This window comes from Labeo rohita, unplaced genomic scaffold (assembly GCF_022985175.1).
Source record: "Labeo rohita strain BAU-BD-2019 unplaced genomic scaffold, IGBB_LRoh.1.0 scaffold_461, whole genome shotgun sequence".
Classification (NCBI taxonomy): domain Eukaryota; kingdom Metazoa; phylum Chordata; class Actinopteri; order Cypriniformes; family Cyprinidae; genus Labeo; species Labeo rohita.
This window is the reverse complement of record NW_026129381.1, coordinates 24052-51266: the sequence shown is the minus strand read 5'-3', so window position 1 is coordinate 51266 and position 27215 is coordinate 24052. Positions and strand designations below refer to the sequence as shown.

Genomic DNA, 27215 nt, shown 5'->3' with positions numbered 1-27215 from the left:
GTTGTTTTTATTTGAACTTTTTAGTTGTTTTTTTTTTTAATTTAGCTTCAGAAAAATATTGTTTTTGTGTCCATCACAGGCTCTCCACTCATTCTACAGTAAGTTAACTAATACGCTAAAGCGTACATAAGCCATCTTGTTCTTAAAAAAAAGAGTTTAGACTATTATAAGTCATCTGCTGTTTCTGGAGGGGCAGGAGGTGACTGAGAGGAGGGAGATTAGGGTTGAGTGCTAATTGACAGGGGAGGAAAGGTGTCATGGGAAGCGGGAGTAGCAGAGTATCAATTGTCTAAATTGAGTATCAAGTGCTTGTAAGGAATAACATTCATTCACAACGCTCATCAGCTACTGCAGTCCCAACAGAGTACAACACATACGAAAACAATGCAGATGGAAACCAGTTACCAACAATAGCCAACAGGGGGTGCTGTGTCCAATGCAGAGGTGAAGGAGAAATCGGACACGAGCGTCAGAATTATAAGAATACATAAGTTGCCATCAGATCCACATTTCCTTCAAAAGTAACTTACTTTTTTCCACAGGTTGTCAGGGATACTCTTAACATTAGGTATCTGTGGGCAAAAATAGTTTTACTGAGGAACAGCACATGAGGATGAGGTTAAAGATCTCTGCCAGTCACTCTTGGAGTCTTACAACAAGAAAGACAAGAATGCCCTTTCAACACCGAAAGAGAAAAACGTCAATTTTTATCACTTTATTTCCTTGTCTTTTTTCAATCACTAAGGTGATTTGAAGAGAAGCTACCGAACCCTCGTTCCACGGAGTCTCTTTCTGTAACAATGTGTGCTGAAGCAATGCAGAGATCCTGGTAAAATAAAGCGCTTGGGATGATAAATGCTCCTTCTTTCACTTCCTTTTTCCTTTCGCTGTATTTCTTTCCTTCCAACTGCTTTTCCTCTGCGCTCACATATTCAGTCGGCGTAAAGAATGAAGCCAGAGAAGGTGCTGTATTTGTTGTTGTTGCCCCCGTGGGCTTTGCCACCATCCAGTTTGATGTAGACTTCATCGCCAGCGTCTAGATGCAGAATCACACTGTTTGAAGCGTAGTCATAGTTCTGATCAGCATCTTGAGCGATCGCGCTGGCTCGCACCTACACGAGAGAGACAGAGAAAGATGAACAAGGAGCATTAGTAATCGAAAATAATGTCTGTCTAACACATTTGGTCAAGGTTTAGCTAGTTAGCAAGCTCCCGATAAACCCTGATCCAATTCTGCCATTACTCACTCTCATGTCGTTCTAAACCCATAAGACCTTCGTTCATCTTCAGAACATAAATTAAGATATTTTTGACAGCGACGCAACTAACACATTCAAGGCCCAGAAAGGTAGTAAGGACATCAATACAATAGTCCGTGTGACATCAGTGGTGCAACTGAAATGTTATGAAGCTACGAGAATACTTTTTTGTGTGTGGAAAGAAAAAAATAACTTTATTCAACAATTTGTTCTCTTCCGTGTCAGTCTTCGACACGCATTCACAAGAGTATCACAATGCATGCATGTGGTGCTGCTGACGCAGGGACTGGCGTTCTAAAGAAGAGAAGAAATTGTTAAATATAGTAGTTATTTCTGTTTTCCTTTCACACAAAAAGTATTGTTGTAGCTTCATAAAATTATGGTTGAACCACTGATGTCACATGGACTATTTAACTCATGTCCTTACTACCTTTCTGGGTCTTAAACATGGTATCTATGCAGGGTCAGAAAGCTCTCAGATTTCATAAAAAATATCTTAATTTGTGTTCTGAAGATGAACAAAGGCCTTACGGGTTTGGAACGACATAAGGATGAGTAAATAATAACAGAATTTTCATTTTTGGGTGAACTGTCCCTTAATTCATTTACATTGATTCAAAATTAGCAGTATTTCTGCAAGTAACCTCATAGTTGATTGACTAAAAATGATATAGATTTCAAATGTCATACTGCATAGGTCCTGCGCCAGCCAAGCAACTGCCATTGGGATGTATGAGAATGCAAATGGATAGCTTTCTCCAGATATTAAAGACAGATCACACGATGAGAGTTTTAATTTAGTGACAGTCTCCTTTTCTGACTCTGAAAAATAAAATCTGCAATGTCTGCGGAGGTTAAATCTCCCTCATTAAGCAGGAAGTATCAGATATCCATCAACACATAAGCGCGCACAAGACTCCAGGATGCATGAAAACACGCAAGCACTGACACGCATTCAGATTGGCTTCAAATTTATGACAACTGTTCTCGTTCACCTGAGCGGGCCGGGAAAAGATTGAGACACGGATGGATTTAATATGTGTGGATTTGTTCAAGTACCACACAACAGTGTTGGGGAAATTGCTGAGGATTTCTGTAATCTGTCTGGTGAATGAAAGTTCGAGCTGATGGAGGCATGAATATGTACGGCTTGACTGCCTGGTTTTAACTCACAACAAGCTGTGAAATGTGAACGCGTTTTAAAAGCAATGAATGTGACAGGCTGACTTTTATTTTTCCAGTTCATTATCAGACAGAAAGTTCAGCTTCAGATAAGTGCTAATGTCTGTGTTATTTATTAGAGAGAAAGAAGGAAGGAAGGAAGTGTTTGTGTGGGAGTGTATTTGTGTGTCCTTGTGTTCTGGATCTAGATGACCTCTGTTCCATCTAATTAAGAGTTCTGTTTGAAAGGTTTTTGCAGACTCGAGGGAGAGCTCCGTAGGCAGAGGTGTTAGAGCAAATCCCGATACACTATTATAATCAACACCAGTGTGTGTGTGGTGGAGCTTGTGTGTGTATGTGTGTCCCTCCCACACAATGTGGCTTGCGCTCATTGGTAATACTGGTAAGAAATGTACTGTAGAGGGAACAGGGTTTCTGAAGGGGAAAGGTCAGAAATGAATTCGCTGTGCTGCTTTTGCATAAGTAAAATGTACATACTCTGTACAGCATGTTGCATTTACCTATTCTGACAAACCAATTTTTTGTATTTTGTATAAAAGGGAATTTTAACGGGCCACCCACAGCAGTTGATGCCGGGTCCTTCATGCCATTCCAAACATGTTTGATTTTGATTTATTCTGTGGAACACAAACACACATACACACACAAAAATAAAAATTTTGAAGAACAGTTTTTGCTCATTCAGAGAAAGTCAATGAAATTCAAAACAACAATGGACCCCACTGACTGAACCAAAAAACACAAAGATGTGTTTAAAAATATCTCGTTTTTTTTTTTTTTTTTTTTTTTTTTTTGTTTGTTGTTGTTGCTGATAGCTTTGTGGTTAGTGCGCCGGCATATAGCGCAACTGTGTTTATGGTGACCCGAGTTTGATTCCCATCTCGAGGTCCTTTGCTGATCCTGTCATCTCTCTACTGTCCTGTCAATTAAAGGCATAAAAAGCCTAAAAATAAACAAAAATATCTCTTTCTGTATTCAGTTGAAGAAATAAAGTCAAAGGTTTTGAATAATGCCAGAATTTGTATTTCTTATGAAAGGCCAAATTTTTTATACCAAATTTCAGCCACATTTTAAGATATGACTGCATTTATCTTTTTACAACATGCATTCAGTAAGGTCAGTAACATACTTTACAACCAATACTGCAAAGTATAGATGATGATGGGGTTTTTTTCTGCTAAGCGTTGTGTGTTGTGTTAGCTACCAACGTGCTAATGTCAAAGCAAAGATAACAAGATGATTCACTCATATGATTCTTGCTGTGTCTCATATCAAAGGCTATTTTCTATCTTTAAAATGTAATGTTTGCTTCTTTGCAATAAGCCTCAACAGCTGCATTTCCATTACCCTTCACATTGTACAAATTGAAAATGCACTTAATGGAAACACATCAACTTCACAAAAACTCCCATATGTCGCAAAAAAGTTTTTACGCTCGTACGAGGTGGTTTATCAGGCAATTCGAAAAAGGAATATTTTGCAAAACTGCATTGGAAATGGCGTTTTCGCATTTACAGGTTACCTTGCGTCACATGATCATTCTTTAGTGAGGTGTAACCTCAAAAAAAACACCTCAGATGTGGCCACTTACACAAGCACTGACTACACAATGCTTGAAAACAGCTTTCCTTGCCATTAAAGCTTGGATAACCCTTTATTTACACTGCACAAGTCTGCTGAGCTGATCGTGGCCACTCTAGTCCATGTTTATGTTTATACCAGGCACACCACGGCTCATTTCACTTTCAGAAGCGCACCAAAAACAGCTGCGATATACGTAAACCTACTAGTGGCTTGACTCACAAGTGGAAAAAATTCCGTAGTAATTGCATAACATCGGTTAATGAAAACAACGTCAAATCGCAACAGTATTTTATCGACATTTATAAAATAGCGCAAAAGTTTTGCGCATATATGCATTGGATGCGCACCTAGTGAAGCAGTCGACTCACAGTATGGTGGTTGATAGAATAAGTCCCACCTTCTAAATAAAAGAGCCGATCAGCAGTTGTAAAGTCATGACGTCACTGTAGCTGCCTAAAGAAGTTGGGTTTTTATAGAATGTCACTGACCTGAGATGCATGCTTGGGACTGAAATAAATTCCATTTTTCGTTATTCAAACAGAAACAAAAAATTAGTGGGTCAGTTTATGTCAGAATTTGTTGCTGATTTGAAAAATTTTATTTAAATGTAAGTTTGGCAAGCAGTTTTTCAGATTTTAAGTATTGCCATAGGCGGAGCGTGTGTAACGCTTGGGGCAAAAATGCCACCAAATTGGCCAAAAATGCCTCTGCACAATTAACCGACACTTTCCATTCATTTTCACTTTTGTTATCAACAGACAATAGATTTTATTGTCTGTTGATAACAAAAGTGAAAATGAATGGAAAGTGTCGGTTGCGGGATTAGAATAATATCTGCTCTTGTTGCACCATATTTCTTTTTACGCATTTTTACAATGTTACGCATTATAATCAATCACACACGATTCTGTTGAGCTTAGGAATGCAATGGCCAATCAGAGGCGTTCAGATGAGTCATCGCTGAAACTCAAATTTGTTAAGTGTGTGCATTCACTGACTAAATTCTGCACTCTCGCAAATTCTCTCATCAACAAAGCGCGGAAGTATGTACAACGTAATTAAGAGATTAATTTCACAGTGTAGACAGCTTTAGTGATTATAACAATAGTTCTGTTTTTTTGAGAGTGTTAGATCGAGATTCTATTCTATTAATTCTATTAAAAATATTTTATTAGCCTACATGAAATCCGTATCTGGTGCTTATTAGGCTGCTTTTACCCTTGAGTTGGTTCACCTTCTGCCTATGAGTATTTCCTTATTCAAGTAGATAGGCTGGTCTTGCATGCTCTAAATAGCTGCTTGGAGGCGTTGCAAATACTGCTGCCGAGTGAACTAGATTTCCTTAAAAAGGTACTTTGGTCAAAATCTATGGAAATCAATTGCCTGAGTCATACATGTGTAGAGCTATTTGTGTGGTGTGGAATCTTTGAGATTCTGCCTTAGAAGGCAGCTGCTTATGTAGACAGTGTGCAGCGAGGCAGCTCTCTAGGTTTTGGAACAGAGATAGTATGTTTGTGTTGCTTGAGTAAATGGCTGGATTGATTAGCCAGGCACATATCACCACCTGTCCCATTGAAATGTTGGCCGGAGTTTGCGGGTATGCATGTGCGTGTGTAGCTGTCTAATTTCGTTCATCCACACAAACACCCTGTGAAGATTTTGGCAGAGGGGATTCCCAGAGGTCAAGGCCATATGGATGTTTGGGCTGTGGTATGGCGGCTGTAGAGGGACACATGATGTTGTGGTGCTGATGTGTAATGGGTAGTGGTGGAGCGCTGGTTTGACCAGCTGCTGCTAAATGCACTGGACTCAAGCTCAATCTGAAATGCAGATACGTAAACACAGAACTGATCTCTATGATTCAATTTAGCCAAATCAAGTCTTTTGAATTTCAGCAGGGATAGCTACTAAAATCTCTATAGGGCCATATCAGCTTATGATTTTAGTGACAAGGCAAATGGTAGAGGAAAATGCAATAAAGAAACAAAGAGAGAGAGAATATTATGAAGCTATCTTGAAAAGAGCTGTCAATTCCTTCAAATCGAATGATTCTGCTGCGTTTTCGGGTTTTGTGCTGAGGCAGCTCTTGCCAGAATCATTCCTTATTGATCGGACACATTGTTTACCAAATGTGCCAGTGTAAGAGTGCTGCGACGCGTGAGTGACATTGCCCGAAATTCACCCTCCTCTTTTAGAGTCCACTTTCTGAGCCAGAGAGAGAGAGATCTGGAGCTTTCCATCATCCGGAGAGGTGGAGCGGTCCTCCTTAGGGACGCGGTGGGATCAGCAAACGCAGCGGAGCCTTCTCATTAGTTTTCATTTTGGGCTGAATGGCAGTGAGTTTGTCAGCCAGAGACTGTAATGTGTTCTTTAATTATGATGGACACAGTGCAGAGGAAGAAGGAATGGAAAGAAATGTGACAAAAAGAGTGAGATATGGCAGTTCTACAACTATCAGAGAGCTTCAGGATCCTTGGATGGAGTCTCTGGCACATCTGTATATTATAGCGACTAGATGAGAATATTTGGACACTGAAGCCACACTTGAAATATATGAATTTCACTGCATTAAACTAGGGTTTCTTATAAGAGGGGGGTTGTAAAGGAACTGCCAGGGGGTTTATGAGTTGGTGGAAAGTTAACTGTATTTCTAAATGTACATAATACCTTTAGGAGTTTCAAAGTCGTCATCTGATTGGTTGAATTTTACAGTATGTCCGGGACACGTGTGTGTCACATTCTTTACCATTCGCCTGGCAACAAAAATGCTGTGATGCCAAAACCCCTTATGAAAGAAGAAAGTCATGGTGTTTACAACTGTGAAAATGAGCGCTCAGGATCAGGATCAACTAAATGCTGGATTTTCAAAAGTATGTGACATATGTAAAGTTCACAGCATAGGCTTCTTAAAATATGTCCAAGACTTTTACATTGTATTTATTCTGTCTGTTATTGTGGGGACATTTCCACACCCCTAAACATGAAGCGGCACAAAAACGAAACGTGATTGGTTGCTTGACCTGTCAGTCATATGGCCTCGTAGGTGGGCCTTAGCCATTCAAAGAAACCAAAGGTTCCCAGACCTTCTGCCAAAGCCACTGGAAGGCAAGCCTGCAACCATTAGTAGAGAAGCGTAACGGATAAAGCATAATGACCGAAGCTAACGCTTCCAATCTGGCAGTACATGGGAAAGGATACCAGAGGCCATTTTTTTAATGGATGTCAGTGGAGGAGAGGCTTTACTATGATGAATAAATAGCTTTTTAGAGGAAACGGCTTATCATTTAATGAATCGACAGCCTATCTGCTAACCTTCAACATGTTTTACACTAAACATTACTTTTGGATTTAACTATTTTTAAAGTCTACCATGAAAAAATGGTGTTTTATATGTATTCATAAACACTGATTGAGTGTTGCATAACTCGGACTGAAATTCAGTGACGTCAAGGCTGTAATGTGATTGGTTATTAAGTGGCACGTGATCCAAGTTAACCGTTATGCTTTCTCCAATAGTAATTAATGCAGACCCTCTCATCTCCCTAAAGTAAGACAATAGGTGCATCCCAGATTGCGTAATTATGCACTATTCTATAACGGTTTGTAGTATAAATAGTGTGAGTAGTGTGTTCACACTGAAAATTCTGAAAAGAAATGCACTTAATTATGAGTTTTGGATGATGACCCGGATGATGCACTTAATTATGTTTTTTAAGGAAAACATTTCAGGAATTTTCTCCATATAGTGGACCTATGGTGCCCGCAAGTTTGAACTTCCAAGTTTAAATGCATCTTTAAAGGGCTCTAAATGATCCCAGCCTAGGAAGAAGGGTCTTATCTAGTGAATCTAACGAAATTACAATTTATACACTTTTTACCCTGAAATGCTCTTCATGTCTATCTTAGAGCTAGACAAGACGAGCATTTAAGGTTAAAAAGTATATAATATTTTAATATTTAAATTTTTTAGAAAATAACAGATTGTTTTTCTAGATAAGACCCTTCTTCCTCAGCCTGGGATCGTTTAGAGTCCTTTGAAGCTGCATTTAAACTGCATTTTGGAAGTTCAAACTCACAGCCACCATTAAAGTCCACTATATGGAGAAAATTCCTGAAACGTTTTCCTCAAAAAACATAATTTCTATATGACTGAGGAAAGAAAGATATAAACATCTGGAAGTGAACTCCTTTAAGTAACCGCTGTCGCAATGACATAGCGAAGGGAGAGGGGCTGCCAGACTCTGTTTATGAATGACAAAATTACCTTACTATATAATTCATACACTTGAGTGCATAGTACAAAGTGTATAGTGTGTCATTTGGGACGCAGTTAACCTCTGCCATCTGCGATCAGTCTGAAGGTCTGACTATGCGAGACTAACCATTTACCAACAACAGAGAACTGTGAAAATGTAAAAGTGTTGTCAAATTAGGGCTGCACAGTAAATCGCATGCGATATCCATGCATATTTTGTCATTAAAGCTGGTTCTCAGTGAACTACGGCTGTGTAGTAACGTAAATGCTACTAAATCTGAAAGCACGTGTGAATACCAAATTTAATAACATTTTTATTTAAAACTCACTTCATAACTTTAGTCGAGTGATTGAAATAAATCCTTCTGTGAGACGATGTGGCTTCTTACACAGAATAAGGCACGCAAAATATTTTATAGCATTCTAAGCAGTAATAAAAGCAATGTCGAATGGCACTGCATTATTATATACTGTATTATAATGAAAATTATAATAAGAAGTCAGATAAACCATATATTGTCATAGTTGTGTGTTAGTCACGTTAAATCAATCCAAACAGTTAAATCTTCTGTTTATTCAGCTGCAGCTATCGTTATTTCCTGGATTTCTTCTTCGAGGGCGTATTTGGAGTTTCTGCGTGAGAGTGCCCTCTGGCCTTCGGATGGTGATTTACTACTGATCACAGAACCGTGCTTCACTGACAAGATGCGCACATAAATAGCAGCTTTTCTGAATATCGATTTCGATATTGTCACGATTTGTCATGCAGCCCTACATCAAATTATTAAAATATTAACCTAAAATCTCAAGAGGTAAATATTTTCTATATACGGGGTTTGGCTGTGAGCCTGGGAAACCCTGCATAGATAATTGTTGCAATACTTAATTCCGAACAATATATATTTCATTTCAGACTCTTAAACAAAAAGAAAAATGTTGTGCCTGAAAAGTGCACTCAAGCAGTATTTCTTTAAAATGAATGCTAATACATTCCTACATTTTTAAATGTCTAAATTGTCCGAACCCTTTTTGCGAACCCTGTATATTCTGTGTAGTTAACATCCTTCCTCTCAGCAAAGCAACATTTTCTCATCTAATTGAGTCTCTCTTGTCATATATTATGTTCTCTTTTATAAATCTCTTCACATGCTTGTCTTCTCTTCCATCCAATTTGTTTTCTTAATCATCTTATAGGACTTTCAGTTCTCTGTCTCTTCCCTTTTTTTTTTCTCTCTCTGTCTCTCTCTCTTTCTAATTTCTCCATCCATGTCTTGAGGTTTGAGAGGCAGAGAGCAGATGATCAATAACTCAGGTAAGAGGAGCAGACGGCTGGTGATGTAGATGAGAATGGCTTGAGAGAGACAGAGAGACCCCGACCCCATGACCATCTGTCCACCATCTTTACATCTAGTAAGCATCCCATTTATATTTTTAAAAACAATTTCAGTCCCACATTATATTAGGTGGCCTTAACTACTAGATACTTACATTAAAAAATACAATGCACTTATTGTGTTCATTTTGTATTGCAAAACCGTTTTGCTGCTATTGAGGTGGGATACAGGTAAGGTTAGAGACAGGTTTGGTGGTATGGGTAGACTTAAGGGTGGGTCACAGTCCAAATATAAATGTAATTACAAATGTAATTACAACATAATTACATGCAGGTATTTTTTTAATGTGAAAACATGTATGTACACAATAAATGCACTGCATCAAATGATTAATTCAAATGTAAGTACATAGTAGTTAAGGCCTAATATTATATTATCCTGTGGTTTGTCTGCCCTGAAGCTGTGAATTACTTTGCTAATGTTATAGTTAAGGTGTTCTGTCAGTCTTTATATCAGGTATAATACGAAGATGAGAGTGAGATGAACCGAGATGCACATGAGTAATCAGTTTGCCATTTTTCTATAATATTCTTCCCAGCCACAACCTTAATATAACTAATAGTGTAAAAAGAATGAGTGACATTTTGCTTTGACCTACTGAGATCAATGAAAAGATGTTAATTAGAACAAAGAAATAACTGATTTGTATTCAGACTTCGCGTCTTACACTTACATATGAGTCATGGACAGTTTTACGGGATTACTATACATTTTTGTGAATACGGTTAATATTTATAAAGCCATAAGAAAACATTAGTGTTTAGAAAATATTGTTCCAGCATGTACACTATAAACAATGACTTTTCAAAATTGTAAATGAAGATTATTGTAGTACATTTTACAAGAAAATACAATATTCACATTAAACTCAGTGTGTTACTTGCTGTTTCTTGTAATTGTTTGTAAAATCTCCTATCAATTTCTGAGTGAAATTCATTTCCACACCATTTTAAAACCTTATTCAGAAGTAAAGTTTGGTGTGGGTGGCACATTCAGTGCAATAAAGCAACTGTAGAGCTCCTGTGGCTTTGTCGTCACATAAAGGCTCTGTAGGTCAAATGGAAGAGAACTTGCCCATCACTCAACCCAGATGACTCTGTGTCGCTCTGTCTCTCTTTTTATTCTCTATCTTTTTCTATCCATTGTTTACCTTCTTGATTAAATCTGGTGAGTCTAATATCGATGTGCAAACAAAGTCTGCTATTCTGAATCCATGGTGACGATCGTCCGGTGCATATTAATATCAAATAATCCGCCTTTAGCACACACAGCCTGCACAGCGGCCTTATTAAAGGGTGAGCTCTTAGTGCCCGGGGAGTGCGTGGGATTTGTTGGAGAGGATTTCGATGAAACACGTTTTAATCTTTTTTTATTTTTAATATTAGCCTCCTTTGGGAGGCCGGACTTCCGTTGTCAGCTGCGTTCAGATATCAATTCAGGGTAATTAAAAAGCAGTTGAAATCTAAGCTTAAAAAACTCCTATATAATGACAGAAACTGTGTTCTGATTGACGATACCATAAAACTGATTTCATTGGTAAAGCCACTATGACTGTAACTGATATCCATAGCGGTGAGGAGACACCACAAGGCATTTCCAAATTTGAGTAAATAGGAATCAAAGAGAAAGATGGATGTGTCAATTGCCTCTTAGAGGTCCACAGTAAATTCTTTTCTTTATGATGCCCCCGGAGCATCACTGTTAGCAGAGTCCTAAACAAAATAATTAACAAAGACAGCCACTGCCATTAAGATTTAAAGGAATATTCAGGGCTTTTTCTGTCGATCTAGTCGATTAAACACAAAAAAAATAGTTGTGATTCTTACCATAGTTGTAAAAACAACCCAAAAACGTGTGTAAATGCACTTACAATTGAAGAGAGTGTGTTACTATCAATGTTTGTTTTTTTTTTGTAAAGTTTGAATTGAAATGATAATGTGTTTAATCAACAGCATAAAGTGCTGTCAGTACATAGTGTATAATTAACCCAGAATATTCCTTTAACAGCGAGTGAAATAGCTGGTAACCAGGTCTATAGGGAATGAATGAGAGAGGGAGGCGGTATAGTTGGGCAAAGTCAAAGAATGTAAGTCCAAAGACATTGCTGGGCTTTAGGGCTGGGTTTGGGGGACAGACAGTCTGCATTTAGCATTTCCGACAGACAGAAACCGGCGGCCGTGCTCTGACATGCATCTGTTTGTCCCTGTTTTAGAAAACAGTCAGTGTGTGCTCAGAGCACATACATGCCATGTGTTTATAGACTTCATCATTAAATGCCGTTTTGACTTTGAACGTGTGATCTCTCTAATGATATTGCACGATTTATGTGATGGATCACAGACCTAAATGCCTAAACATAGTACATTATCTGACATAATCATGTATTTGTAAAAAATGTAAGCCTGTGTAGATTTGGGTTAAAGGGTTAGTTCACCCAAAAAGTAAAATTCTGTCATTAATTACTCACCTTCATGTTGTTCCAAACCTGTAAGACCTTCTTTAATCTTCAGAACACAAATTACGATATTTTTTATGAATGAGATCGTTCTGACTCTGCATAGACAGCAGCGCAACTGTGCCAGCAACTGCATCGAAGATACAGAAGAGAGGAAATTGTTGAATGAAGTCATTATTTTTGTTTTCTTTGTGCACAAAAATATTTTCGTAGCTTTATAAAATTGAACCACTGATGTCACATGGACTATTTTAACAATGTTCTTACTACCTTTCTGGGCCTTGAACGTGTCAGTTGCATTGCTGTTTTTGCAGGATCAGAAAGCTCTCAGATTTCATCAAAAATATCTTAATTTGTGTTCTGAAGATGAATAAAGGTCTTACGGGTTTTGAATGACTTGAGGGTGAGTAATTAATGACAGAATTTTCCTTTTTAAGTGAACTATCCCTTTAGAACATGTACCTACCAAAATCAAGAACCACTGAATAATCTCATTGTTTCTTTCTTATGTATACACTACAGTTGCACATTTGGAATAATTACGTTTTTTTTTTTTTTTTTTTTTAAATAAGCTTTTTATGTACAGCAGGGGTGCTCAACCCTGGTCCTGGAGATCGACTTTCCTGCAGAGTTCAGCTCTAACTCTGACCAAACACACCTGAACCAGCTAATTAGGATCTCAAGGAGCACTTGATAATTACAGACAGGTGTGTTTGATTGGATTGGAACTAAACTCTGCAGGAAAGTCGATCTCCAGGAACAGGGTTGGACACCCTTGATGTACAGCAAGGCTGCATTTATTTGATCAAAATCGAGAATCAAAATACAGAAAATATTATGTTTTAAAATAAATGTTTTCTATTTGTATATATTTTAAAATAAAATGTATTCCTGTGTTTATAAAACATAATTTTCAGCAGTTATTGTTCCAGTCTTCAGTGTCACATGATCCTTCAGAAATCACTCTAATATGCTGATTTGGTGCTCACCTATTATTATTACTCAAAATATTAATAATGTTTTTGTTATCAATGTTGAAAACAGTTTATGCTGCTTAATATTTTGTGGAAACCATGAAGTCTTTGATCTAAAATTTGATCTAAATTTTTTTTAAAAGAACAGCCCTAAAAATATAATATGCCAATATAATATAACAATACCAGTATTTCTAAAGGTCATAAAAAATTAAAACTGTATTTATTTTAATTTATCAAACTTGGACTGTTTTTTTTGTTTGTTTGTTTGTTTGTTTGTTTGTTTGTTTTTTCAGAACATCTGATCAATGTAAAAATCAGATTTAAAATATGGTTCATTAAAACTAAAAATGCACACTTGTATTTAAGTAACAAATTACACCTTATCTTTTGAATTCCTGGCTCAATTTCTTAATACAGTCAATGTAGAGATTAAGCGCGCTGCGACTGAAACGCAGTAGTAGCCAGTGGATATTCTTACAGATGTCAGCAGCGTCTCCCTGCCAGAGACTGATCTGTCTCTGAACGATATGAAGCATTTCATCTATGAAAAGCAGCCTAATCCTGAAGGACACATCCTGCTGTCTCTATGTCCCCTATTTCCTTCTCCCTTTCCTGCTTTTTCTTTCCTCGTAACTGACACCAGTTGACTTCTCATACCGCATTACGGGCTCTTAGTCAGTTAGCGGTAGTGTGGTTCAATTGAAGCATGCGCCTGCCTTTAATTATACTTAAAAGGTGGACTGTGAGCTGCATCTCTGATCGAGGCTTAGTGGAGCACTTCATGCAGCGCTCGGAGAAAAATCCCCTCGCGGACAAGAGCGAGCCAGATGCTTGCAGCTTGTGTGAAATTCCTGAGGACATTAGAGACTTCCATGTGCTCCTTTTTCACTTGGGTTTATTAGCAAAGCAAACCTGATTAAGGACAAGATAAGTAGTGGAGAACAAAAGTGAAGATGCCACGCTTTCATTTCCATCTGTCGCACCACCATGCAGAGAAACCCGGAGAGATTAATCTACCCAGCTGCTCTTTGTCTTGTCAGCGATCTCCAGGAATTCTTAAATAACACTGATATAATGTTTAAACAATGATTAAAACTGTTTGAGAAGAACGAGCAGTGGTGTTTGCACAGAGAATGAACGATGAATGGCGGCGAAAGAGAAATGCTTTTATGAAACTTCTGAAGTACTCCTAATGAAGATATTACTCAGAAGGAGTTTAAATAATAATGTCGTCTGCTGATGGCCATGATAGACTTGGGCCAGCTGGCTAGAGAAGAAGATGCCAGCAGCCATCAACTAATGCCAGAGCAGCTTTCCATCAGTTACTCACACTTGTGCATCTAAAAGACATCTAAGCAGGCTGATTCATACACAGTTCAAGAAGCTGAAGTCGAGGAAGACAGTTCACAAAATAACCCCCGCAAAAGAAATTCTGGAGGAAAAAGGAAAAAAAAAAAAAAAAGATTTTTAGACTGCTTAGAAAAGCCATGTGTCTGTCATATATTCTAATAAAGGTTGTAGGCAGGTAACCCAATCCAACTTACTGTGAGTTTCTGGACTTAATGTTGATTTCACTGCATTTATGATTTGTTCATTTATTTTTAAAATACAGAGGACCACAATGGAAATAAGCCTATGGCCTATAAGCCTATTTTAGTGTATATTATCTTCAACAGTTTTGAAATGTGTATGTATTAGGCTTTATTTCAATTAAAATTATGTTTTAAATTTTGTCAAATAAAACAACAATATTTTTTGTAAAGTTTGACTGCAGTTTAGATGATTATACTGTAGACACTTAGATTTTTTTTTGGCATATCAGGCCCACTAAAATAATAAAAATAAAATAAAGAAAGTTAAAGTGTAGTAAGCTTAAGCTTAATAAGTGTAAGCTTAATACAAACTGTTGGACTTTAAATTGCAAATATAAAGGAAATTATTATAGTTAGCAAACAATTAATATTACTAATTTTAACACAATATAAATAAGCCATTGTACCACTCTTAAAAATGCTGGGTTAAAAATAACTCAGCACTGGGTAAAATATGCACAAACCTAGCTATTGGGTTGTTTTGACCCAGCGATTGGGTTAAATGTTTAACTTTTGGGTAGTTTAATTTGAATTGACTATTGCCTAAAAATTACTATAGTTCTTGCTTAAAATGAACCCAAAATAGGTTGGAAGTTAACATCTATTAATATGTTCAATAAATAAACATTTATTTATAAGTTGAAAAATAATAATTAAATTATAAACATTAATGTTTTAAATGTTCACTCTTTGATTAAAAAATGCTGGGTTGTTTTAACCCAACTTTGGGTCAAATATGGACAAACCAAACTGTTGGGTTAAATTTTTTAATTACATTTTAACCCAAAAGTTGAGATAGTTAGTTCATATTTGACCCAAAATTGGGTTGAAACAACACAAAACACAGAAACAACCATTTCTGAGTCCTTTACAGGAGAAAGCAGTTCTCACCGACGCCAATTCGGTGCACTACTTCAGCAAAATAAAAGTTTGTATACATTGTATTTCATTTATAACATCTTTACTCTGCTGTAAATTGAATTATTTTATGCAACGCAACATAGGGACGAGATGTCGGTCACTTCACATGATGGAAACGCCTTTTGCCTTGCATAAAATAAATTTATTTTATTTGTTATAGTAATAAAATATGTTCTCCAATGTCAGTACTATAAGTTTTGGAGTTAGTCACGGCATCTTTCAGTTACGAGTGAAACATGAGGCCACAGTCTGAAGTTTGCAGTCACCCCGGCGAACAGCAGCCCTTCACCGGCTCAGATTTTGGGGACACACCGGCACAAGAATTAATGCTATTTCAGATAGAAAAAAAAAAAAAGATTACAGAGAACGGTTTAATACACTCAAATTGAAATGCTACATTTTTTATGTCTAAATTGCTTGTTAAACAAATTTAAATGTATGTAATATTGCAAACTTTGCTGTATTCACCCAAACAAATTCAGTTTGTCTTGTATTGTGTTTTTGCTTAATAATACATTTTTTGATTATTGCTGTTGCTTCTAGTAATTCTGTGCCTGTTTTTTAGAAGTACCAGCAATATAATCATTTTTAAACAATAGTTTACTTAAATAAAATTACCCAGCATGTTTGGTAAATACATTTAACCCAACCAGCTGAGTCAAAATAACCCAGCATGTGTTCTGTCCTATATGTACCCAGTGCTGGGTTGCCAAATAACCCAATTTGGGTTGTTTTTAACCCACCGTTTTTTAGAGTGTAGTGATTGTGTGTGATTTTAAATGTAAACCTATTTTGGGTTTATTTTAAGCCAGTTATATAATAATTTTTAAACTAGTTGAGTTAAATAAAACTAACCGCTGAGTCAAAACAACCCAGTTCCTGGGTTTGTCCATATTTCACCAGCACTGGGTTGTATTTAACCCAGCGTTTTTTTGTGTGTGTGGAAATTTATGTTCCCACCTTTATATTTTTTATATTTTTTAATTTCTGCCTTAAATTACCTGCCTTCGTATTTAGGTTTGGATTGACATCATATTTGAGAGTCCTCCAAAAGTGTGTAAGTGTAGTTTTCAACAGTTGTTAAAAAAGTTTGATACATTAAGCAGGATCGTTCACTCTAGCAAGTGACAAACTAATGCAAGCAATCACTAAAGCGTATGCCACTGATACTGATATAACAGATGCGTTTTAATTGGTTTGTTTAAAAGAACTGTCAGTCACGCTCAATTTAAACTAATGACCTCACACTTACAGAAATAAATATTCCTCCGATGGGAAACTGGCGGATCCCCCTAAAGCAAAACTCTAAGTATCGCTCCCAGTGTGCACGCAGTGGCCTGACCTCTAGCTGCGCCCCTCCGAAGTCTTCAAGGAGTGCAGCTGCATAATGAAACATCTCGCTGCATTATAACGCATTATTGTGTGATAGAGTAGCCTCACTTCCTCTCAGTACCATAATGAGGAGAATGCAGTAATTCTAGTCTTGGGGGAGACTAAAGGAGAGGGGGAGAAAGATGAGGAGAGGGAGCGAGGGAGAAACGCATGGTTTTTGCTGCAGCATACATTTTTCATGAATTGCCCTATTCATCATTTGGCACCGGGCAGATAGTTGTTATCTTACAGTAGCTGTTGTTTATTTTCCGAGGTGATCGAGGTGTTGAACACGCACGTACACGCGCTGACTAATTCGACCGAGTAAGTGGGCTGAGCGAGGGAGTCGTGGCGGACGTACGTAGATTTGTAGCGTCTGAGTGGAAGGAGTCATTGAAAACATCATCGAAGCATCAAGATGTTTACTGAAGAACTTTGCAGAGGGGCGAGTTGTTATTCCCCGGGAGAGCACGAGTGTGTGTGTTGAACACATGAAACATGAGTCGGGTATCATTGACTGCATGTGTGTGAGAGAATGTGTTGATTTCTGCTCATTAAAAGAAGAAGAGGGTCTCCTCCTGAGTCACCGTCCAGGCCACAGTCACTCAGACAGGGAGACGCAGCTATTTTAGTGCATGTATTCAACAGACGCGCTCACAGCAGTACTGCCGAAGTCTCTCTGGGCTGGATATTTGACTGATAGAGCTGAGGTGCAGAAGGACTGTGCTTTAAGAGTACAGTTCCTCGCCTATAAATAAATGATGGATTCCTTCGCAGCTCTTGCTCCGTTACACCCAGACGCATCTGACATGTGTGGCATTTCTTCGCAGCGCAGGCAAATCCAGTGCTAATAACCCTACAGCACCCAATTAGACTGGTTTTAATGTTCTGCTCCACTGGGTGGCAAATTTAGTGTCCAATTAGACGTCACATCAGGGGCAAAGGCCCCGCCCCAGCACCTCAACAGCTGATTAGACGAGTGGAGAGCGGGAAGAGTGTGTTTGACTGAACACACAAGTACACCCTCCAACTCCGACGCAAATTAACAAGCTGTTATTGAAGAGGACTTCTTACTGGAGTTGTTAAAAGATGCTGTGGACTTGTTTAGGAGATTATTTTAAGGATAATAAGTTTGTTTCGTGACTGAAAAGACAAGTGAAAGATTTTGTATACTTCAACCAGAAGAATTAGTGCACACGCTATGCTGTATGTTCGTTTGTCCCGTTTCCTGCAAAAATAGTATTGATCCTGAGGTTGTTTTCGCTCTCACAGCATGTTACTTGTTTCTTTCCTCATCCAAATACCAATAAACAACACTTGCATTTATGTACGTTGTGTAATTAAACATGAGTAATTTGTTTGACTCTAATAATTGAACACTGAACTCTGTAATTAAAAACATGTTTTTCTCTGTTCCAGATGGTTAAGTGTGCTTTTTTCCACACACATATAGTACTATACACATATATGTATTGCTCCCAGTCATTTTAATTATATTAGCATGTTTTATGCACGCAATTAACACACTCTAAAAAATGCTGGGTGAAATATAGACAAACCCAGCTGTTGAGTTTAATGTTTAACCTAACCTTCTGGGTAGTTTTATTTAAGTCAACTGTTGTTTAAAAATGACCATATGGCTGGCTTAAAGGAGAAGTTCACTTCCAGAACAAAAAATTACAGATAATGTACTCACTCGCTTGTCATCCAAGATGTTCATGTCTTTCTTTCTTCAGCCGTAAAGAAATTTTGTTTTTTTTTGAGGGAAACATTTCACGATTTCCTCCATGTAATGGACTTCTATGGTGCCCCCCCAAATTTGAACGTACAAAATGTAGTTTAAATGCCACTTCAAACGGCTCTAAATGATCCCAGCCGAGGAAGAAAGGGTCTTATCTAGCGAAACGATTGGTTATTTTCCAAAAAAAAATTACAATTTATATACTTTTGAACTTCAAATGCTCGTCTTGTCTAGCTCTGTGTAAACTCAATTTTTTTTTTTTTTTTTTTTAGGGCAGGTCGAAAAACTCATATCTCATTTGCTCCTTCAACTTCAATATTGTCCTACATCTCTGTTTTAACTTTTTTTGTAAAGAGAGCTTGATCTTCCTTGCATGTTCACTTTGTAAACACTGGGTTGGTAATTCTGCAGCGATGTAGGATGATTTTAAAGTTGTAGGAGAAAATGAGATGGGGGTTTTTAGACGTACCCTAACTGTATTGACTGGAAAAAAACTGAGTTTACACAGAGCTAGACAAGACAAGCGTTTGAGGTTAGAAAGTGTATAAATTGTCATTAAAAAAAAAAAAAAAAAAAAATGGATCGTTTCGTTAGAAAAGACCCTTCTTCCTCAGCTGGGATTGTTTAGAGCCATTTGAAACTGCATTTAAACTGCATTTTGAAAGTTCAAATTTGGGGGCACCATAAAAGTCCATTACATGGAGAGAAATCATGAAATGTTGTCCTCAAAAAACATAATTACGCCTGAAGAAAGAAAGATATGAGCATCTTGGATGACAAGGGGGTGAGTACATCATCTGTAAATTTTTGTTCTGGAAGTGAACTAATCCTTTAAAATGAACCCAAAATAGGTTGTAAATTAAAAATTGGACACATAATTACTAGAGGCATCAGCAATAATCAAAAAGTGAACATTTATTAATACGCATTTAAAAATGTTTATCATTTAATTATTTATTCAACATATTAATAATTTTCATTCCAAATTTATTTTGGGTTCAGATTGCAAGAAATATAGGAATTTTTAAGAAATAAGTGAGTAAAATAAAATTACCCAGACGGCTGGGTTAAACATTTAACCCAACTGCTTGGTTTGTCCATATTTCACCCAGCCCTGGGTTGTTTTCAGCCCAGCATTTTTTAAAGTGCACAACTGACCCTTGCAAAAACACAACGCCACTCCACACATTATGTTCTCACGCAGTGAAAAATACATTGTGGAACAACTGACAAACTGACAACACGCTAGCAGACAAGACTTTACAAGAAGGTTACTTCTGTTATGAAAATGTTGTCATTTTTTAAGAAATTCTAGGAGAAAATACAGTTTTGTGGCTCTTTAATGTGTTGTGACAGATCACTGTGTCGCCTTATTAGATCAATTGACATGAGCCGATCATCATTTCTTATTTAATTAAAGAACTAAATAAACGTAAATGAACATCTGAACATCTGAACATATTTTATTTCAACCACAGAAATATGTCAATACACACAATTTTTCAAACTTAAGTCCACCAAAGTTAATCTACTCTCCTGTCTGATTTGTTTGTCGGACAAAATAGATTTGTAGATTGTAGATTCTGCGTTTTGATTGGTCAGATCGCCTATCAATCAAGCTGTCTGCAAAGGGTCAGTTGCATAAAAGCATACATTATTCCCAAGGATATCTTGAGAAAGGAGTGAGAGAACAAAAAAAAAAAAAAAGAGAGCGAGAACAGGGCAATGGAGTGTCATGTCATGCTTAAAAGAACTGTTTTCTTCTAAAAATGCAAATTCTGTCATCATTTACACACTTTCATGACATTCCAAACCTGTGTGACTTCCTTTTTGCTGTGGATCACAAAAGATTTTTGGTCTGTACAATTAAAGTCAGTGAGGTCCAGTGTTGTTTTGGACCCCACTGACTTTCATGGGGTGGGTCACAAAAAAGTTCTTGTGTGCAAAGAAAATATCATAAAGGTACATGAGTAAATGATGACAGAGTTTTCATTTTTGGGGGTGAACTCACTGGAAAACACTGGAAAACATATCCATACTTTATAAACCGGTTGTAAACCAAACAGGTGAATCTTCAGATAACTGTTGAACCGTGCGAGCGCACATCTGCGCATGCGTGAGTGTGCGCGCGTGTGCGAGTGTGGTCTAAGACAGCAAGATTATCCCGAAGGAGCCTCTTGAGAAACACAAAGAGTGCCTGGATGCATTTGCTTATAATGAAGTCAGAATGGGTTTGGGTGGATTAATGACAATATCAACAGAAGGAACACGAGGACAGGTGCCAGCGCAATCTGGATGTGGTTCAAAGTTTTTAATTACGATTAAAAAGACTCTCTGGCGCGCTGCAAACGCCTTTTCTTTTTCCAGCCTTTCATTTTTTTTTCCTTTTCACTCCTTTATCACATTTGAAGTGGAATTCCTTGTAAAGCCTGTGGAGTTTCAAAAGGAACGCACAGGCATCTGTACATGTCCATCTGGCAAAAATGGGATTTTTTCAGAGAAAATTTGGCGAATTAAGACAAGAAAGCTGAGATGGTGAAGAACAAACAGAAGAAGCTTGGAAAGAGGAGTGGAAATGGATGAAAAGGAATGCAGCCTTTGCTCAAGCTAACATCCATTAAAAAATACACAATGCGAAGGTAATAAACAGAGCGCTAATATTTTCCCACACAGGCTGCAATCTCACCGGAATAACAATATTCTTTCACATTCTTTCTCATTCACTCACGTATACTTCCTGCACAGCAGCTGTGTGGGTTTGTATGGTGGTATGGTCAGTGGCCGCTTGAAGAATAGAGCAAGTCCACAGGGATGCAGCAGACTAGCTGAAAGTCTGTTAGCACTCCATCACTGCCATTGAGAAACACTATACTGCTTCCACAAACATTCAGAGAATAAGGGGGTTGCAACAAAGTTAAATAGTAAAAGTTTCTTTTAAACTGTTAGGAAACGACGTGAGACTCCAAAAACAGCACATCCAACAGTGGCTCGCCTGAGGTCCTGTATGCCCACACTCTCTCTCCCTCTCTCACACACACTGCTGCAATTCCTCTGATCTGGAATAGCGGTTTAATTAGTGAGGCGGTAACCACTTTATAAAGATTAGCTTGCTCTCGGGAGGAAGGCTCGTCGCCCATGTCTGCCTAAAGTGTCTGTGAGGAGGGTCTCTGGAGATCAGGACCCATTGTGTTCAACAGACGGTGCTTTACGACAACATATGCTCTCCCTCCCCAATGCTCTTCCTTCACACACTCCATAAATGCTGTACTGTGCTCCCAGCAGTTTTTGCCTGCTCTTGCCTTTGCCATTAGTGTGCTTCTTTTATGGTTTTGCTTAGGCAATCTAGTTAGGGCATGGGGAAAACAAAGAAACCTTAAAACAGCACTTGCAAGTTAGCAGACAAACTTTTAAGCTGCACAACAGAGAAGTTTACAAAGGTCGCTTGCTAGGTCTGGGTTGAGATGAAAGCTTAATTAATCAAATCAAAGATGTGTTTGTGACAGAAGCAAGTGTTCATCTCAATTAAGAGGAAGAGATCTGCCCACATTGTCAAGGCACCAAGGGACTAAACAAGTTAAATTAATATGGCAACTGGAGTATAAAAGACAGGCAGCACTTACAAGGACTCTGTCTCAGCAAGCTGCCTGGTTTGATCTAATGAAGAACATGATTAACTTTAAATAAGGTTTAAGAAAAGACAGAAAAGGAGGGGGAGTGAGGCACATATGAGCCGAGAAAGAAGGAGATGTTGGGGACGGGGAAAAAAAAAAAAAACATATTTCAATTCCAGATATTGCAGTGACTGTTAGGTTCCTTTTATTATCTCTTTCATTTTTCCGCTTACCCTCTGGGCAACGTCTGGCGGTCTTTCTTCTGTGACAATTTCTTTATGGGAGTTGAACTATTTCCTCTAACAGAGGCTGCTGGATGATCGCGGCGGCGGTCGGATAACCCTCGGTAATTGTATTTATCTGACTGAAATATCGGCTGTGTCGCGAAAGCTCCGGTTGCTGCGGCAACGCTGCGTCCTGTGCGCGCTGACCCCCGGGCCAAGGAAAGACTAAAAACACACGCGCCCTCCAGGTGCTGCTCTCCTCACCCCATTTTCAATTCCAGGTGCCATTCCAGCGAAGTTGTTAAAAATAAATGTTGACAAACATACTTTTATGGGTCGCTCTGCCGGTGTTAGAAAGGCAAATTAGAGACATTTAAGTTTATTTCCACTAAATGAAATACTTGAGCCTACAAAAGAGCTTAAACTGGATCAAAATGGAAAATCGCAGATTTTACCTGAAAAATGTCTAATAGAAATATATGCATTAAATGACTGATGCATGTAGGCTATTAATAAAACATCCACACTTGAACTCAGTAAAATGATGCCAGTTTATACGCACTAAAATAAACGCACATCTATATTTAAAGACATATTAGAGCAGATCAACCTTAGATTAGTCAAATAAAATAAAATATTTAATAAAATACTTAATTATTTAAACGTGATGAGAACGTTGATACACTGATAAAATACTTAATTATTTAAACGTGATGAGTACGTTGATACATTGTTGTTAAAATGAGAGCTATATATAGGCCTATATACTGGACCACAAAATATTTGGCAGAGATACAATTTGAAAACCTGGAATTTGAGGGTGCAAAACAGTCAGAATATTGAGAAAATCGCCTTTAAAGTTGTCCAAATTAAGTTCTTAGCTTTGCATATTACTAATCAAAAATAATGCTTTGATATATTTGCGGTAGGAAATTTACAAAATATCTTCATGGCACATGATCTTTACTTAATATCCTAATTTTTTTTGGCATAAAAGAAAAATCGATCATTTTGACCCATTCGACGTATATTGACATTTGTATTGCTACATTATACCCGTGCTACTTAAGACTGGTTTTGTGGTCCAGTGTCACATATATTAATATAGTACCCAAAATTCTCCTAGTATACTACCATTTAAGTCATGTGATTAACAGAAGTTTATTTTAAAACTCTATACTGGCCTTGTGGTCTGGTCTCTTTGTTCACTCCGGAAACTGTGAATGTAATATTTCATTACATAAAAATGTTATTTCTAATTCACTAGATCCTGAAGAGGCTCTAAACTCAACTGTTTAATTCTATTCCATCTGTCACTAGCTCCCCCGTTGCGCGTGCGGCAGAAACTCAGCGAATGACGCTGCACGTGCGTTTTCTCCCACCTGAGAGTTAGTCTCGCGTGCCAAACCACTCCAACATCACAAAATAAATATATAACGGTCTCCTAATAAATACTGCATCAGGAATTGCAACCGTGGCAACAAACCCTAATCGCAAGCGCCTCAGATCCTTAAACACTGCACGTTCCATTTCTGTCTGTTTCTGTCTGCGCTGACACGCCAGTGTACTGTATCCATCTGCACAACTGCAATTTTTCTCATTAAAAAGCGCACAAAACAACTCTGAAGAGAGGGAAATGCGAGCATGCAAACATAGGACAGGACAGAGAGAAAAGAAAGTTAAAAACATTAAATTGTCGTTTCCTGAGACATGCTGAGATAATAAGGTGTGTTTGTGACTGCAGCTTGTCTTCATGGCACTCTGATTACAAGTTCGTGAAGTTGCACGATTTCGCACGCCCTGCTGATTTTTGTCAGACTGTGGCATTTTCGTTCGCGCCCTCTAATTAAGGAGCCTTATGTTAAGTGGTCCAAGTTTTGTCGGCAAAATAGCCACATTTGTGGTGAAACATTTACTTCAAAACAATAAATGAATATGGCTTAGTGTAAACAGATGGAGTAGCAGCCTGTATTGTATTTTATCCCTTTAATATCTCATAATAGTACAAATAAAATTGACAACGACACTAAAAATGTAAAGTTTACATTACGCTATTTATACATTCATAGACATAAAATTTATGCTTCTAAGATGCAATGCGCTCTTAAAGCATGTTGGACACTTCATAAAAAAGTTTGGACCGGCAAACTTTTGAAGTGTCCCGTGTAAAGACAGTTCCATAAAAGTGAGAGAGGGAGAGAGAGAGAGAGAATCTCTGTCCTCTGTTAACGGGGACACGCACACAATGTCAGCGCGCATTAAGCGCATTCAGCGCGTGTCTTCTCGCCGGGTATGTGGCGCCGCAGCTGTGCGAACTTCACCCGAGTGCTCTGGGGGGACGAGAAACTCACAGCAGATGTTCCTGCGTCTCCCACTAGTTTCACACGGAACAAAAAAAGCAGAGGAGATAGCGAAACGACAGTCTCGTTTGTCCTCTGCGGGGTCATTATTAACAGCTTAATTAATTTTAGATCCGCTCTGCGAATACCAGCGCCTAACACAAGCCCCTAACACGAGATGAAGAAATGCGCGCTTCACAGATATCCAACACGATTTTAGAAACACATAAATATATATGAAAATAATTAGTTAATACAGGCTTTCAAAAAATTGTTCACAGGTAACTTTTATGCAAAGAGAGACGATTTGGCACTCACCTGTCCGTTCTTGCACAGGTCAGCCCACATACTGGTTCCGTCACCTCCTCTCATCAGGACGTGGTAGATGAAGAAATACGTGCCCGGCACGCTGCAGATGAACTTGCCCGAAGTGCCATCGTAGTTGTTGCCGAGGTTGGTGACCACGTCGTCGAACTTGAGGATCTCGTAGCCCTCGTGTGGGTTCTTCAGTCCAGCGTAGAAAGCCACCCGCGGGTGCGTGTTGTATGTAACCGTGCTGATAGCTCCATCATTGCCCAGACTCAGAACACCGCTTCGGCCCCTGTCCCCCCGGTCCCCCGGGGGCCCCATCGGACCCGGGGGCCCTGGCTCCCCCGGTGGCCCCGGAGGTCCGGGTTTGCCCGGCCGGCCCGGCTTCCCCTGTGGCCCCTGGAGGAGCGTGGAGGGTGGAGGCATGTTGCTGTGGTCGGCCAGAGCCTCGGCCTCGGCCTGCACAGAAGAACCGGTGCTGGCGATGCCCGTGCTGGTGCCCTTGTTCTGGTACGGGTCGCACACCATTCGACAGGTGCCCAGCATCTCGTAGTGGCTGTTGTCATTGCTCACGGAGCTGACCAGCACGGGGATGAGCACCACCAGCACCAGCACCAGCATGACCCCTACGGCGGCCGCCACCAGGGTCTTCCTGCCCAGGCTGAGGCGCGGGAGTGGCTGGGCAGCCAGCGTGGGTCTGCCGGGAGCCGAAATGGTGACTGCTGGAGAAGAGGAGACCGCAGAGAGAGAGAGACAGACAGAGGGGTGCAGGGGGGGTCCCGGGGGAAAGGCGCCAAGCCCTAGGATCCCAAGCGTGTGGAGGAGCGTGTGAGGGTGAAAGAGACCCACATGCACTCGCTCTCACACGCTTGCCCAGCTCCGTGCACGCCTGGTTTGCTAAGCTGGCTCACTGGATCCGTTGGGCTGGCAGGAAAGCGCTTTCACACAGATCCCACATCCGCTCGATCTCACTCACACGCATACGCACTCTCACGCACACGCACGCGCATGCATGCGAACGCGCTCACACGCTCGCCCAAAAAGTCGATCCCATTGTCTGGTGGACAGAGTTGCACTCGGTAATGGAGAGAATGAGGGATGGCAGAGGCAGCAAAAGAGGAAGAGAGGATGAAGAGAGTGAGTGTGCGCATGGGAGTGAAGGACAGCGCGAGAGAGAAAGAGACAGAGAAGCAGATATAGAGGAGAGACAGGGTATGTTTGCAGAGGCGTTTTCTCAGTCTGAGGGTTTTATACTGAGTAACCCCCTCCCCCCACCCCAACACACACACCCACCCACCCTCTCTTCCTCTCCCTCTCTGTGTCACAGCAATACAGCCAGGGGAAAGGAAGAAAAGTAACCAAGAGGAGAGGAGGGGACGGCACAGGGAAATATAAAAGGGTATGAAGAATACAGTAGGAAAGATAAAATCTCATCACAAAAAATGCTCACGGTAAACATTAAGATTTGATCATGAAAAATCAATTTTTTAATATACATTCTTAAAATAAAGTTTCTTTGTTGGCATCTCTAACCTCAGTCAGTGAAACCTTTACATTGTGCAAAAGGTTCTTTAGGGTGCAAAAAGATTAATTTGCTAAATGCTCTTTACACCAAGAAAAAAATAGTTATTTTAAGAATGGCTCACTGAAATGTTCTTTAAAGAACACAAAGCGGTTCATATTAGGTATTGCTTGTGAGAAAAAGAAACCTTTTGAAACCTTTATTTTTAAGAGTGCATGTATTTATATTTAGAAAACACCAAAAACAATGCACTTTTCAGAACTAAAACCCAAACCAGAGGAAATGGCTCTTTCTGTACTTCAGCAGCTTTCTGATTTTAGACAAATACATTTCAATAAACACGCCATTTAAACATCAGCGATGCCTATCCAGTATTTAGAAACAGTTATGGTAAAGTACTGTAAAATAATACTTAAATTTGAAAACCAAAGTAAAAAAATTAAATACTGCAATCCTATCTCATGGGAAAACATAACTAT

The 27215-nt window shown here is 38.9% G+C and overlaps 1 protein-coding gene across 1 annotated transcript; it reads right to left on the bottom strand.

The window, feature by feature from the left end:
• LOC127160817 (C1q-related factor) lies at positions 1–26420 on the bottom strand. Its single transcript, XM_051103471.1, has 2 exons — positions 25224–26420; positions 1–1112 (listed from the first exon to the last, which is right to left on the bottom strand). Exons 1-2 carry the CDS (start codon positions 25833–25835, stop codon positions 933–935), a joined length of 792 nt encoding a protein of 263 aa, XP_050959428.1. The 5' UTR covers positions 25836–26420; the 3' UTR covers positions 1–932.
• Positions 26421–27215: the final 795 nt, after the last annotated feature.

Excerpts from the sequence above, each read along its gene's own strand:
- LOC127160817 (XM_051103471.1), bottom strand. The coding sequence starts at position 25,835 with ATGCTGGTGCTGGTGCTGGTGGTGCTCATCCCCGTGCTGGTCAGCTCC. Across the intron at positions 1,113-25,223 it reads ACCTGTGCAAGAACGGACAG|GTGCGAGCCAGCGCGATCGC; the intron begins GTGAGTGCCAAA and ends TCTCTCGTGTAG.